The following is a 16,062-nucleotide window of genomic DNA, read 5'->3' as shown; positions in this document are numbered from 1 at the left end:
ATACTAATAAAAATCAAAGTAGATAAAAATATAAGTTAATAAGAATACATGTATAAATATGGAGTCATCATGGGGACGGGAATAGAAATTTTCATTGGATGGGGACAAAGTTGTGTCTCCACGTGAATGGAGAATAAAATTTCCCAATTTTCATATACTTGGGACTAGTAGTTAATGGAAATTTCTCGTCCCATTAGAAACGAATCCTATGAAAAACCAAAAATAATCTCGTCATTGTCATTCCTACTCCCTATTATATAATAGCTCACAATGGCACATAGTCAAATTGGACCTTTACTCTCTCTTTTTTTAAGCCCATCCGGTTTTCAAGTGTTCCTCCGACTAATCCGGATCTGACCCGCGTCGCGCATTTGGCATAGTGGATGAGTCTACCAGTGGAGATTTTCTGCATTCACAAAACTCGAACTCGAGATTTTGCTTAAACGATATCAAGCCGCTTACCACTTGGACCAAACCCCATTGGTAAATTGTACCTTTACTAAATAACTAAAAAACAAACTACATCACCTTCCTCCCAATTTCCCATTGCTTTATATGTGTGTGTGCAGTACACAAAACACACTAAGAAAATGGAACAAAACAAGCCAAGCTTTGACGTGAGTGCGCTTCTTCCAATATGGATAGATCGTTGCACACCTTATTTCAAAAACTTACCAGTTTATAAGCAGGAACAAGAGCTCAAAATCCTTTTTCTAATAACCGGCGGTTCCGTTGCAGTCGAAAAGCTCGGAAATGAAAGCGAAGATGACTATCGAACCAGATGCTTCCGCAAGATGTTTACTCAGCTCGACAACGACGAGTATTATGCAGCATTTGTAGATACATATATACACTATATTGATAATGCTGCGAGAATCCAGCGGAGACGAACTTTTCTTTCAGGAGAATATCGCCCGAGCAAATTCAATACTGAAATTCAAAATAATCCCGCGAATAAGATGTGGAGTGCTCCTGATAAGAATCATTTCATGAGTAAGTTTCGAAGTTTGCCGGTTGATAAACAGGAAGAGGAGATCAAAAATCTTTCTGCACTTGTTGGAGTAACTAATTATATCAACAAACTGCAGAACGAAAGCGATGAAGATTATAGAGTCAGAAGATTCGGGGAGATGTTTGATCAGCTTCCTGTGTATTCGTTATATCCGGAATCATTTCGCGACACGTATGAACCCGAGATTGGCCGTGGTGAAAAATTCTGCAGATTGGTTACTCATTACATTCGATCTGCAATAGGCTCCAAGAAATGATCAACAAGCTACATCAATGATCTTTTTGTTTTGGCACCGTTTGGATTGAGGGTTTTTAAAATCCATAGATTTTAGCAAAATCGATGGATTCTAAATCAATGGAAATTAAATCCATAGATTTTAAAATTCCATCGTTTGGATTGAAAATAAAATCTATGGTTTTTAATATTATTTATGGAAAAAAATAAATAGTATAACAATCCATCATTCATAAAAAAAAATGGTGGATTTGGACTTTCCCACCTAGTAGGTGGGAAATCAAAACCCTCAAAAATGATGGATTGTAGAAAATGAGGGAATTTATAAATCCATGGATTCTATTAATTTTTTTTGAGGCAAACGATGGATTTTGTCCAAATCCATTGATTGTTTAAAATCCATCGTTTAGAATCCATCAATCCAAACGGTGCCTTTATGTTTTTTTAGTCTCTTTAATATTTGTAAGTCACTGTTTGTCTTGACTACTTCAAAGTCCAATTGAATAATTTTAGGAAAAATTATATCTCTCGTGTCTGAATTTTTTCAAATTTTCTATTTTAGTGTCTAAACTTTTATTTATTTCATATGTGTTTCAACTTTTTTAAAATGTATCAAATAAGTATTTTTAGCTTTTTTTTTCGATCACCGGTCTACTAAAAGACAAATAACTCTAGTTAAGTTTTGTATTATATTAGTAAAAAATTCATAATTAAATGTGTCAATGCAATGATGCACTACCATATATAAAATTAAAATGATGAATCATATCAGCAAACTTAACTATAATTTTTGGATGTTAATAGTCTGATAATCGGAAAATAGATAAAAATACCCATTTGATATATTTTTTAAAAGTGAGCATTGATACAAAAGAAATAAAAGTTCACACTAAAATAGAAAATTTGAAAAAATTCAAATACCGCTGGGGTAATATATCCATAATTTTATTTTTGGTAACAGAAAATATTAGATAATTTACACTAACTAGATTATTCTCTCTCTCAACAAACTGTCACTAAACTTTAACTCGTATACCAATTATTTTTAAATTTTTATTTAATAATGTGGTTATCTCTATTATTATTCATGTGCTATTTGACGTGAGATGATGATAGGAGTAGAGATACTCCTATTTACTATGTCGGTTTCGCTTTTTTTTATTGAGCTTTTATTGATATATTTGAGTTACTTTGATTCTTATTGTTGTGTTTGAGCGTCTCAGGTTAAATGCATGGAAATCAATGGATTTTGGGCTTAATGGAGCGTTCTTGATGTTTCGTAAATATTCAATGGGTGTCGGAGCTAAAAATGAGTGTCGTAGGAAAATTTGATCCCATGCGCGAAAAAGCAAGGGCTTCCATGGTCGTGCACAACCCCCAGACCTAGAGTGTCTGGAGCACGACGGCTTGCACGGTCGTGCAACCCCCATTATGTGCAGTGCGGGGTCGTGCAAGGGCCTGGGCAGTTGCATAGGTCCCGTTTTCAGAACAAGAAATTGACAACCCAACTTGTTTTCACTCATTCAATTAAGCCCAGGGCATTCTAGACATTATATGGAGCTCAAAATTAGACTACTTAGTTGAGTTTTATTATTTGTAATTATATCATAGAACATAAGCTTAATTTTTCAATTAGCCTACAAATCCTAGTTTTAGTTCTTAAGTATTTTGAATCACGCGACGAAGAACAAGGCGATATTAGAGAAATCGACTATTGGTTGTACCTCTTAACCTTGAATTCTTTATTCAATATTATTGAGTTTTATTTAAGTATGTGTAACTAAACCCATAATTGAGAATTATTGACTTGAAATATGTGTTTCTAATTGAATTGAATTATGGGTATTTGTTTAAATTGCAAGTTGATTATTGTTTTTATTGCCTAAATTTCTTTAGCCAGTTAATTCATTGCCATGTATTTTGGATTTTGACTTGAGAGAATTAAATTAAAATAGCCTATAATAATCAACAACTTAATAATTAATTATGCGAGAGTAATTTATTGAATATGTGTTCTTAGGGTTGTTTAGTAAATTCCAATTTATTAATTGACTATGTTAATAATTATGCAAGAGTCGTGAGTTATTTGCATGTTAATCGTTTTAATTGGATTTTTACCCATGACGACTCGAGAGAGCGGTATACATGTGTTTTCGAATTAGTCTGAACTATAATATGATAATATAATACATAATCAATTTGATTAATAGCATTAGGATAATTAATAATTCATTATTTTCTTTATCATAAGTTAAAACCATATTTTAGTTAAAACCATATTTTAGTTTTGGCTTAATCACCAAAAAAAAACCCTCACCTTTTAGTCCATTTTCAGTTGCACCTTGACGTTGCAATTTTGTCAGTTGCACCCTAATTCGCACCTTTGGATTTCAATTCCACCCTCAAAATCAAATTGGACTTTTTTCACTCGGAAAAAATTCATAAAAACCCTTATAAAGTACTCGTTTTGAACTCTTTTCCATATAAAAAGTTAAAAATGGATGACTTATTTTAACTTTTTTTAAATAAAAAAGAGATCAATTTAGTACTTGAGGTGGAATTGAAAACCAAAGGTGTGAATTAGGGTGCAACTGACAAAATTGCAACGTCAGGGTGCATTTGAAAAGGGGCTAAAAGGTGGGTTTTTTTTGTGATTAAGTCTTTAGTTTTTGCTTTATTGAACCATGTTTTATTGCTAGAGCGATTGAGAATCTTTTTTTTTTAGAGAAAAGATTGTCTTTATTAATCAAGCAAAAGACATAATAAGTTCATTGATCGGGAAAGGAACATTCCCGTCAGAAATACAATCTTTTCGAATAAAAATTCCCCACTTTGCCAAAGCATGTGCAACATTGTTACACTGTCTCGGGACGTGCTTAAACTGAACGACGAATCTCTCAGCAACTTCAAGCACATCTTCGATAATCAACTGAATTGAATCGATGGCATTCAAAGGGTTAACAATTCTGTTAACTACATTGGCTGCGTCAGATTCGCATACCAATTTAGGGACTGGGATAGCAGCAGCCATTTGTACCCCAAAAAGAACAGCAAGAGCCTCAGCTTGCTCAGCTTCCACAATACCATTCAACATCTTCACACCCCATTTAATCACAGCTCCTGTCGAATCCCTTAGCACCGCGCTTGCCACAGAAATATGATTTTGAGTTGACACCGCCGCGTCAGTATTCAGCTTCAGCGTATCATTTGGTGGCGGTTCCCATTCTATCGTCGCGGCAGGAAGCAAAGAACGTGAAATACGCTCAGACGATGAACGGTCATTCTGCATGGGAGCTGCTCCAGAAAATAGGACCTCAGGAGTCTGTCTTCTGTTACCAAAAACCATATTGTTGCGGTCATTCCACACTATCCACAAGCTAAGCACGAAGATCTGCATCTCCGCCGCCTTCAACTGATTGAACATCTGAGCTATCCACTCCGATAAACTATTGCACTGAACATTATCCACGCGTAAATTCAACGGAGAAATCAGCCACAGTCCTCTAACCAGCTCACACTCCTTAAGAGCATGAAGCTGGGTTTCTTCTTCTCTTCCACATCTTGGGCACGTCTTCGCAAAATCGGGCATCCGCTGAGCCAATTTAACGTTGCATGGGAGGGCGTCATGGAGTATCCTCCAAAGAAAATGACGAATCTTCGGTTGCACTTGGCATCGCCAAATTTTTTTCCACAGACCGTTAGACGAGTTGTAGGTAGAGGAAGATGACGCTGAATTTCTACCCACCACCTTACAAGCCTGATAATACCCAGACTTAACTGAATAGAAACCGTTTTTGCTCAACGACCAAAACAACTTATCAGGTGGAAGATTTCTGCTCACCGGAATTCTCAAGATATTGTCCACATCACCCGACGAGAAACACTCTCGCAACTTCTCTGCATTCCAAAGCCCGTCAGAGGTCAAAAAATGGCTAACTGTGCAATCCCCGCTGAGATTTGAATATCCAGTCGGCTTCATATATGATGCCGTGGTAATCCAATTATCCCTAATGACATTAACACCTTCTCCATTGCCAATTCTCCACGCCAAACCTGTATCTAAAACTCGCTTGCCCTCCATAATACTTTGCCATAAATAACTCGAACCATTACGACCCTTGGCTTGCGAGAAATCACATCTCGGGTAGTACTTAGCTCGAAAAACTCTTGCGCATAGAGATTGAGGGAATTGGATAAGATTCCATGCTTGCTTGGCGAGCATCGCAAGGTTAAACGCATGGAGATTTCGAAAGCCCAACCCACCCTCCATCTTGGACTTACAGATAGTGTTCCAACTAACCCACGATATCTTCTTTTGGTCATCCGTTCCGCTCCACCAAAATTTCGAAATAATGCGCTGCATTTCTTTGCAAAAAGAAATTGGAAGAGCAAAACAACTCATAACATACGTTGGGATCGACTGGGCAATCGATTTAATCAACACTTCTCGTCCTGCTTTCGACAGAAATCTTTCCTTCCAACCCAGAACCCTTTTCTGCAATCTATCCCTGAGAAACGCGAAGATAGGTTTCTTCGACCTACCAATAAGGGTAGGCATTCCTAGATACTTCTTGAAGCTGTTAACAACTCGAAAGCCCAACAAACCTTGCAGCGCATTTTTATTTCCTTCCTGAACTCCTCTACTGAAACACATCTCAGACTTTTCGATGTTAACTATTTGACCAGAGGCCTGTTCATAGGAGTTTATGATTTCCCGCAGAGCTTGTCCCTCTCGAATCGAAGCCTTGATGAACAAAACGCTGTCATCGGCGAATAGCAAGTGGCTTATTCTAGGCCCTCCTCTACAAACTCTTCCTCCAGAGATAACCTTATCCCTAACACCTCGACGAATAAGCGATGAAAAACCTTCAGAACAGAGAAGGAAAAGGTACGGAGACAAAGGATCCCCCTGACGCAGACCCCTTTCAGGATAAAGAAGGCTAACTGGAGCTCCATTGATCAGAAAAGTAAAAGAAACTGACGAGATGCAGGTCATAATAAGGCTAGAAAAATGACCAGGGAAACCCATCTTCTCCATAACCCGCTCAATAAAACTCCATTCCACTCGATCATAGGCTTTACTCATATCAAGTTTGAGAGCAGTCGTGCCATCTTTTCCTTGAGAACGCTTTGCCATAGAGTGAAACAATTCAAAGGCAATCATGGCTTAATCAGTTATAGATCTACCTGGGACAAAAGCACTCTGAGATTCATCAATCAGATCAGACAACACCACTTTGAGTCTATTGGCGAGCACTTTCGACATAAGCTTGTAAATTACATTACAAAGACTGATAGGACGGAGGTCTTTCAATGTTTCAGGGGCAGCAATCTTCGGAATCAACGTCAAGAAGGTGTGGTTTGCACGGTTCGGCATCACCCCTGTAGACAAAAACTTAAGAACACAGTCAACCACTTCACTACCTACTATATGCCAATATGAATTGTAGAACAGAACGGGCATCCCGTCTGGCCCTGGTGCCTTCAAGGATCCCATTTGTTTGAGAGCAGCAATTACTTCCTCTGCACAAAAAGGACGTTGGAGCTCAGCAGACTGCTCGGCACTCAAAGAAGAATCGATGCACTCAGTAACGCTATCTTGGTTGGAAGGGTCTGATGAAGTGAATAGGGCCTTGTAATAACTCTCTATAACAGCATGGACCTCCGCACCTTGTTTCCAAATCCCATTCTCATCCCGGATACGTTAAATGAAGTTATTCTTTTTCCTGTTTGACGCTTTATTGTGGAAGAACTTTGTATTACGATCGCCTTCGCGTAACCAATCTGCCCGTGAGCGTTGTTTCCACATTATCTCCTCCTTTAAAAGAATAGCATCCAACTCAGCTGAAACTTCCACTATACGCCTAGACGAGGCTTCCTGGTCAGCACTGTTCTGAAGGAGCGTAATTTCATCAAGCTTCTTTTTCTTATGTTTGTGAATGCTGCCGAAATTGGAGTAAGCCCAATCTTTCAGATTTTCGCCACAGCCCTCAATTCTTGACATTATATCAACATCTCCACTGTTACATCCATGCCAAGCTGAGAATACCACCTCGTCGAAATTCTCCTGACTCATCCACATCTGCTCAAACCGAAACACTCTTGCCCTGCGACCTCCATCTTGAGTAACGCCAACTCCAGCAGTGTTGAGCAAAATTGGGCAATGGTCGGATTTGTAACGAGATAGATGGCTAACACGCCAATGGGGGAAGAGTTCCTGCCATCCACTATTACCCAAGAATCTATCCAATCTGATCTCAATGAGATTATCATTACTCCTTCTATTCGACCATGTAAACGTACCTCCAGAGTGACCCAAATCTTCTACACCCCCAACCACAATGGCTTCCTTAAACATATCAATCTCTCTCTGATTACTATCTCTACCACCTTTCTTTTCATCCGGGTGTAAATGGAGATTAAAATCTCCAAAGATAACTTGAGCTTGGCTTAGACTGCAGCAAAGATCTTTGACGAGGTCACAAGTCCGATGTTTGTCCTGAGCTTCAGACCACCCATATAAACCCGCACCTAGCCATGAGATAGCACTATCACCACCAACCTCGAAAGCAATGTGATTATTAGAGCGATTGAGAATCTTAATTGGGTAGATAGTGATAGTTTTTCCTATGAGTATGATATCTGATCACAATTTTGTATTACTTGTTCGATTATTGTATACTTGCATTATTTTTCCAACAGATGCCAATTGATTTTGCACACCTCTATTTTGATTTTAGGGTAAGCATTCAGCAGGTTTGATCAAAACCAAGCCGATAATCTTCAAACCTAATTAACAAGTCGATTAAATAGTCAAAATTAAACCGACCGACCAAGAAATTCCAATTGAAACTAACACGACCTAATAAGAAAAAGGAAATAATTCTAAACTGACTCGATCGAATAGGTCAGTAAATACAAACGATTCAGTTAAAATAAAGAAATAGAAAGAAAAAATCAAAAAAATCAAAATACTATAAAATTAAAAATTCAGCTTATTCACTCGGTTTGATTAATTTGAATAATTTGAATCTCAAATTGAACCGATCTGACTTATAGTGATTTAGAATAAAAGATCATTTCACCCCCTGCTGTTGGCACGAAGTATTACAAAAGACAATTTTAGAAAAACGGACAAAAAAAAAACTCATTCACTTGCCAAATCGGGTCAAACACCCTTTTGATAAAAACTAACCCTACTTATCCCTAATTAACCCTAAATTATCTCTAATTAACTAAAATTAAACCTAAAATCCTAATTAAACTGCTTCCTTCAACCTTCAACAGCCGCCGCCGGCATGGGAACCGCCCCTTCTTCTCCGCTGCCACACTGCATGGGTCACTTCCCATCAAATAAAGCATCCCCTTGATTTTCTTTTGCATCCCCATTGACATATTAGAATCTGCAACTCTTAAGTGCCATTTTCAATTTCCAGTCATTTCCATCCATTGTAATATTCAATTTTCATTTTCAGCAGCAACAACATCTTCCATTTCACAGCGGTGGGTCGTCGTTCGTTGGTGAAGAAGGAGCAGCGCTTTGTTAGTGAAGAAGGATCAAAATTGGCGGCAGCGGGAATCCGGGAATCACTTGCAATTCTCCGACCAAGTTTAAAACCTCTAAATTTCTTCATGTTAACAAAATTTAAAAATATGGATTTAGTTTAAAATGAGGTTTCAAGAAATGAGCGTCTTGTTTTTGTGCTCTAGTGCATAAAAATTCTATTATTATTTTTTTGATAAGCCCATCCGGTTTTCAAGGCTTCGCCTTGAATAATTTGGATCCGACTCGCGTCGCGCACCTGGCATAGTGGATGAGTCTGTCAATGGGAATTTTCTGCATTCACAAGGACTCGAACCCGATACCTTGTTTAAACGATACCAAACCGCTTACCATTTAAACCAACTCTCATTGGTTAAAAATCCTATCTTTATCTTAATGATGTTAAGTTGGGTTTGGTAGCCAGTGTGTTGGTGGAAAAGAGAGAAAGAAGATTAAAATGCAAACAAATGATCATTCCATACTGAAAACCGGATAAAAAAAACCTCTGCTGCTGACATATTATTAAAATGGAAGAGTGAGTTTTATAAAAACACCTCCACATCATCCGACACTTCATCAAAATATCCTAAGAAATCAAAACACTCAAAATACCCCCAAAACCTTAAAATTTAATTAAATAATTTAAAAATAAAAAACCTAACCTAACTAAACCAAATCCAATCGAACCAAACCACCTACTCAACTACCTAACCACCACACATCGCCGCCACCGACCACCGACCACCAACCGCCATCATCCGACAGCCGCCGCTGATTTTTTTTGACGAAGAACTACCTATCTTCTTCAACCTTCACTCCGGCGACGTTTTTGACCTTTTAAAACTTTTTTTTAAAAAAATTCCCGTTCTCAGGCGAGCCCTGCTCGTCGTCTGAGACGACCAGATCTCATCTGAGACTAGTAAAAAATTGTTCGCTTGAGATGAGCATGTCTCGTCTGAGACGAGCAGGTTTCGTTTGAGATGAGCAAGTCTTGTCTGAGACGGGTCTTATAAATTTTTTTGTCATTTCTAATTGGAGTGTTTCTGTCTTTCAAAGATGAGATGGAGAGGGTGTTTTTGATACGAAATGCAAATGTTTGTATTTTTGTGTTCTTGTTTTTTAATAAATGACTTTTGTAATAATTCATGACAAGTTGAGGGAGTGCATTAGTCGTTTGTTCCAGTGAGTTACTTACAGTCTTCCTCGATGCTTAGCTTTCTTCTTGTTTGACCCGTAACCAAAGGGACTGTCTTGTCGAGGATTATCATAATTTGAGTGATCCTTTTCAATTCTCATGTAAACTTAACAGATGAACAGCATAATAACAACACAATCAAATCTCCCCACCAAGCACAGTGGGAATTCCTCTGCTATTCATGTCATCGACATCTCATCGGAGGCGGAGAAATGGATATCCCAACTGGAACTGGTAAAAAATGTCGAAAAAGCCCCCAAGTTGCTACAGAAATCCGCCGGCAACTCTTCTTGTTGCATCTTTAAAGTTCCTCAAGCCCTAACTCAGATCAACGAAAAAGCCTACCAGCCTCACGCTGTGTCAATCGGCCCTTACCACCACGGATCAGAGCATCTCGAGATGATTCAACAGCACAAATGGCGCTTCCTCGGTTCGATTCTTAATCGAACCAAAAATCAAGGTGTCGGTCTCAAGGAGTTTTTCAAAGCCGTAGCACCACAAGAAGACAAAATTCGAGAGTGTTATTCGGAGTTTATTGAGTTCAGCAGCCATAAACTCGTCGAAATAATGGTTCTCGACGGCTGCTTTATTATCGAGCTCTTGTTCATCGTCGGAAAGTTAGTTCCGGCGAACCACGATGATCCTATTTTCAGTATGGAGTGGATTTTATCTCATTTGATGAGAGATTTGCTTAGGTTAGAGAATCAAATTCCTTTTATTGTTCTTCAGTCTCTGTTTGACCTAATTAAAGTTGCTCACCAAGATAGTCGATCTCTCACTGAGCTGGCCTTGGAATTTTTTGATTATTCAATTGATAGGCCCATTGAAGTTCTTATTCAATATAAAGACATGAAATGGAAACATTTACTCGATTTGTTTCGCTTAACATTCGTTCCTCCACCCGATTTTAAGTATTTACTAGATAAGCTAGCGGAACGTAGTGCGTCGAATGAAGATGAGCGGGACCGATTTCTTCAGTCTATTCAACCCGCTATGAAGCTTCGTAGAAGCGGAATCAAATTCGAGCAGAGGAAAAGTGACAGCTTTCTGGACATTAAGTTCAGTCATGGAGTTCTCAGCATTCCGGCGTTGACAATTGATGATTTCGCTACTATTTTCTTGCTTAATTGGGTTGCCTTTGAGCAGTGTTATCGACACTGTAATAAGTACATTACGAGTTATGTTGCGTTCATGTGTCGCCTGATCAATACGCCTGAGGATGCAGGCTACTTGAGTGATCATGATATTATCGAGAATTCCTACGGAACGGACGACGAAGTTGCTAAGTTCTTCAATGACATGGGTAAGGATATTACTTTTGATATTCACAATAGCTATCTAACACATGTGTTCGAGGATGTGAATAAATATAACAGAAACTATTTGCATATCAAATGGGCAGAATTTAAGCATATTTATTTCGACAGTCCGTGGTCGTTCGTGTCTGCAATGGCTGCACTTTTTCTCCTCCTTCTCACCGTTACTCAGACCTTCTTCGGTGTCTATCCCTATGCATTTCCATCTAAACAGAACAATTGAATGTCTATCATTTTTTTCATGATTTTGCCCATTCATAAACCCCCGGTTCCTAGTTTGCTGATGATTGATATCATGTAAGAGTGGTAGACGAGAACTTCCCGGGTGTTCGAACACTATTATTTTTCCCTTGAAGGGCTACGTCTACAATCAACAAGCTCCGGTATGAAAGCAACGAAGACTACAGAACCAGATGCTCCATGGAGTTGTACACTCAGCATTTTACAGCGCGTGTAACTGGCGATGAAGCAGAGGAAGGGGGGTCATCCGAAGGACAAATTCTCGTCTACGGAACAGGAACAGTAGCTCAAAATCTTGTCTCTTCTACTTGAAGCTACAATTGAAAAGCTCGAAAATCAAAGAAACGGATTATAGAGTCAGATGGTTCAGCCCCTCGGCTTCCTGAAAATCCTGAAGCATTTGAAAATGGATATGTATTTGGTGATGAAGCGCATGAGTCACCAGAGGGTGAACTTTTCATCTAGAGGAATGTGATATTTAGATGGAGCATGTGATTGATGTTCTCGTCTTTGCCAAATTATGTTCCAATGGTGAATTCTTTTTCCAGTCGGTGGCCTCAAAACTACAAACTATTGCCCTTTTTCTTGCAGCCTGAACGATGTTCAAATGAAAGAAATACTCCTGTATGTTTGACAAGATTAACTAATGCGAAAATTTGATTCTTAGCATATAATATTATTTATATTTAAAAAATAACACGCTATTAATTGTTTTAATTATAAGATCTTATATTATTTAAAATTTAATTTATATTAAAATCACTTAAAATAAACATTACATTAATTTATTTAAGTTAACACAATAAAAAAAATAAAATAATCTTTACAATTAATTTATTTAAATTAACACAATATAAAAACTAAAATTAACAAAAACATAAGTCAATCCTTATAATAACCATGGTTCCTCCACAAATGCTCTATTAATGCTTTTATAATATCGTTTCGTAAAATTATTCATGTAATATTTTTATATTATTGTCTCGTTAAATTATTTTTATAATATCTTTATATTAATTTTAATATTTTTATTATAAAAAATAAATAAGTAATATAATTTAATATTATTACATGTAAAACTAGTGTATAAATATTTAATAATTAAATAATTAATCAAATACAACCACAAATTATAAATATCAAATTATAATTTAACTATAATATTTTATTCAAAAAGTAAAATGGTGACTTTCTTGAGACGAGGAGTCATCAATTCCCAATTTGATGACTACCCTAAGAGATCGCCTTAACTTCAATAATTTTACTTGATAGTTGATACATTAGCAAATTACCTTCTCAAAACCCACTGGTTCGCCATAGTAAGGTTCTGGAACTTCAGTTTCATCGAGTTTCTTGTGGTAAGCGCACATTACTTTACCTGCAAAAATAAAACAAACATAAGAGTTGAAAAAACAATCTATACATAGTTAAGGGTGTGCATTTGGTTGGAATTGAGTTGCTTTGGTTGAATTTTTGGTTATGTTTAGTTTGTATTAAAACTTAACTGACATTTTTTAAAATTTAAAACCGAACCGAACCAAAAAAAAATCAACTTTTTTACATCATCAACCGAACAATCGTTTTTATATCTTTGTTTATTCCGTTTTGCACACGCTTAATTATGTTTACACTAATAATCATGCCAACTCTTTTTGCCTCATAGTCAGGCAGTTGCGCTCTACATTTCCACCCAGTAAACGCCTCCGATATAACCTGTAAACACAAATTCAACGCGAACATTAAGTAAGCATATACCGCAAGTCATTGTCATGTTGTCTATTTGTAGAAAGTTTACGATTTCAGTTCCTCTCACTCCTTCAAATTTGCCAACTAAAAAAATAGGTAGAGGTGGCCACGATTCATAACCCGGCGGTTCCGGTTCGAAACCGCCGGGTTGCGGTTTAAGAAAAAGTGAAACCGGCCCGGAACCGCCTAAAAGACGGTTCCATGACGGTTCGAAACCAAACAGTTCCGGTTCCGGTTTAAGACGGTTTAGAAAAAATATTGAAAATAAAATTAAAATTTAATTACTAAAAAATATAATTTAACAATAAAATAACTCACGGAAATAGTATTAAAAGAAAATAAAGAATTTTTTTTGAAAAGAAAGTATTAACCAAAACTTTTAACTAAAACAAATATAACATATATTTTACTGCAAAAATATGTATATATTATATAATAAAGATATAATATATATTTTAATGTATAATATATATATTTTTTATCAACAGGTTTGACCCTTTAATCTCCGGTTCCGACCATGAACCGCCGGTTCACGGTTCAACAAATTTGGAATCGGCCCGGAACCGCCCTTTTTCTACGGTTCCCGGGCCGATTTTAGTCCGGTTCCGGGTTTGACCGGTTCCGTGCCGAATTTGACCGGACGGATTCCGGGCCGGTTCACAGGCTGACCCGGCCCATGGCCAGTTCTAAAAATAGGAACTACAAATATGAAATAACATATTTGTAATGTGTGCATATACTAATACATGTAGCCATGGACGGAGCTAGAGCGCACGGTGGATTATTATTGATCATCTTATAAATAATGTTTTAAAATAATATCGATGGTAAATTTGTTAAATAATATCAATAACAACTTCTAGATAACGTGATTAAATTGAAAATATGTATAAATTTGGTGATTTTATTATGTAATAACTATAGATTATATCATATTTTACGAATACGAAGCTATATAATATCATGTTACATGGCGGTTGATATGACAATCATCATGATTATATATTTTAAGAATAAATTTCATGGAGTTGTTATGTTATATTAAAAAATAATATGAAATAGAAATTATATTTCTAATGTTATTTTAATAAAAGTTTTTTTTTATCATTGGAGAGGGAAAATTGCTTGTGGTAAGAATTGAACACACGATCTAACAGAATGTATTCGACATTTGTGTCATTTGAGCTATAGCTTATAGATTTTTAATACAAATTGAAATTTAATTTCATATTAAAATATAAGCCTAATAGCAAAATAAATTCAAACATTTGCGGGTTGTTGCATTACACCAAAAATTGTAATTTTTGTAATAATAATCTAATATCAGCATTTCATTGCAATTTTAGTCATTTTATCCAATCAATTTTTTTTTTTCAATTTTTCACTTCAATACTATACCTATTAGCTTAAATTGACCTTTCTGAACATTTTTAGCTTCAAACTCTTTTTTTTACTTCAACCACCAAAAAGTTGGAGAAAGTAGAATTGATTTCTAATGTAATTTTTGATTTTTTTTAATATTAGAAATTAAATTATAAAATTTTTAAAAATGAATTCTACTGACTAGAAAAAAAAATTGACTAGAATTGCAATAAAATGATAAAATCAGAACATTATTACAAAAATTAAAAGTTTAGTTAAAATTAAAACACTTTGTAAAAGTTTGAATTTATTGAAAAAAAAATTAAATAGACCGAGTCTAACACATCATCCTAGACTAAACTAATCACATTATAACACCTCATTAAATGGAGGAATTTTTAGGTAAACTCAATTCACCACGTCATCTGTGAATTAAATCTATCACATAATGACATGTCATTAAAATGATGACAATTTTGGAAATTCGTTTATTACTTATTTACACATTTGAATAGTAATATTAGAATATTGGCATCATTTTAATGACGTGTCATCATGTGATAGACTTAGTCCACGAATGACGTGGTGGACTGAATCTACCTAAAAATTCCTCAAAATTATAATATCATCATTAAAATTCTAACACATTTACTACACATCTATTACGAATTTTCCATCATTTTAATGAAATGTTATAATATGATTGACTTAGAACATCCACAATGAACTCTCTATTTATATAAAACTCTTTATTTTAAAGAGTATTGATGGAGTCTGCCTTCTGAACCGGTGAGTGAACCTGCAAAACAGGGTAGAAGCTAACCGGACGGTGGTTGTCCGATTAACTCTCCGATGCTAAAGTCAGTTTAGAGCTTTGAGCAGCGTTTTGAGTATATGAATGTAATTGTGATTCTAGGCATACCTCGTGCTCCTTTTATAGTAGTCGAATATACCTAGTAGAGTTGTATTAGGTAGGTGAATCCTACTTTGTAGGGATTCGGCCGTATCTTAAGGATTCTCCTGATTTGTCGAGATCTACCTTAATCTGATAAGAGTCCTATTTAGGAACGTCTTCCTAAATAGTCTTATCTTCCTAAAGTAGAGCTTATCCTTCCATATGTAGTGTTTGTGTCCAAATAGGACAAGGTTTCCATATTTAGTCGTGTATCCGAATCCCGGACCTGACGCGCTCTTGGCGGATCATGTGGGATTCGGTCTTTATTAGTGTATTACCGAATCTTAGAGATTCGGTATCTCCTTCATATCTTTCCGTCTTCAGGGGGAGTCCGGTGTCGCCTGAGAGTGGATCTCCTGCAACTCGGCTCCATTATACTTACAGTAGGATTCGGTATCCATCATTAGCCCCCCCGCAAGTGAGCTGAAGTAGTTTGGCATTTATGCCTTAGTGGATTTT

General features: G+C 36.5%; 1 protein-coding gene across 2 annotated transcripts; it reads left to right on the top strand.

Annotated features, from left to right (window-relative positions):
• Positions 1 to 9,914: 9,914 nt before the first annotated feature.
• LOC126666125 (UPF0481 protein At3g47200-like) lies at positions 9,915 to 12,206 on the top strand. Of its 2 annotated transcripts, none has more exons than XM_050359078.2 (2): positions 9,915 to 11,287; positions 11,657 to 12,206. In XM_050359078.2, exons 1-2 carry the CDS (start codon positions 10,099 to 10,101, stop codon positions 11,755 to 11,757), a joined length of 1,290 nt encoding a protein of 429 aa, XP_050215035.1. In that variant the 5' UTR covers positions 9,915 to 10,098; the 3' UTR covers positions 11,758 to 12,206. The 2 variants fall into 2 exon arrangements, with proteins under 2 accessions (XP_050215035.1, XP_050215034.1); XM_050359077.2 differs by having other exon boundaries at positions 11,387 to 12,206.
• The last annotated feature ends 3,856 nt before the right edge of the window (positions 12,207 to 16,062 follow it).

Source organism: Mercurialis annua, linkage group LG1-X (genome assembly GCF_937616625.2).
Source record: "Mercurialis annua linkage group LG1-X, ddMerAnnu1.2, whole genome shotgun sequence".
Taxonomy (NCBI): Eukaryota; Viridiplantae; Streptophyta; class Magnoliopsida; order Malpighiales; family Euphorbiaceae; genus Mercurialis; species Mercurialis annua.
Note: the sequence above shows the minus strand (reverse complement) of the source record. Positions and strands in the feature narration are given on the sequence as shown.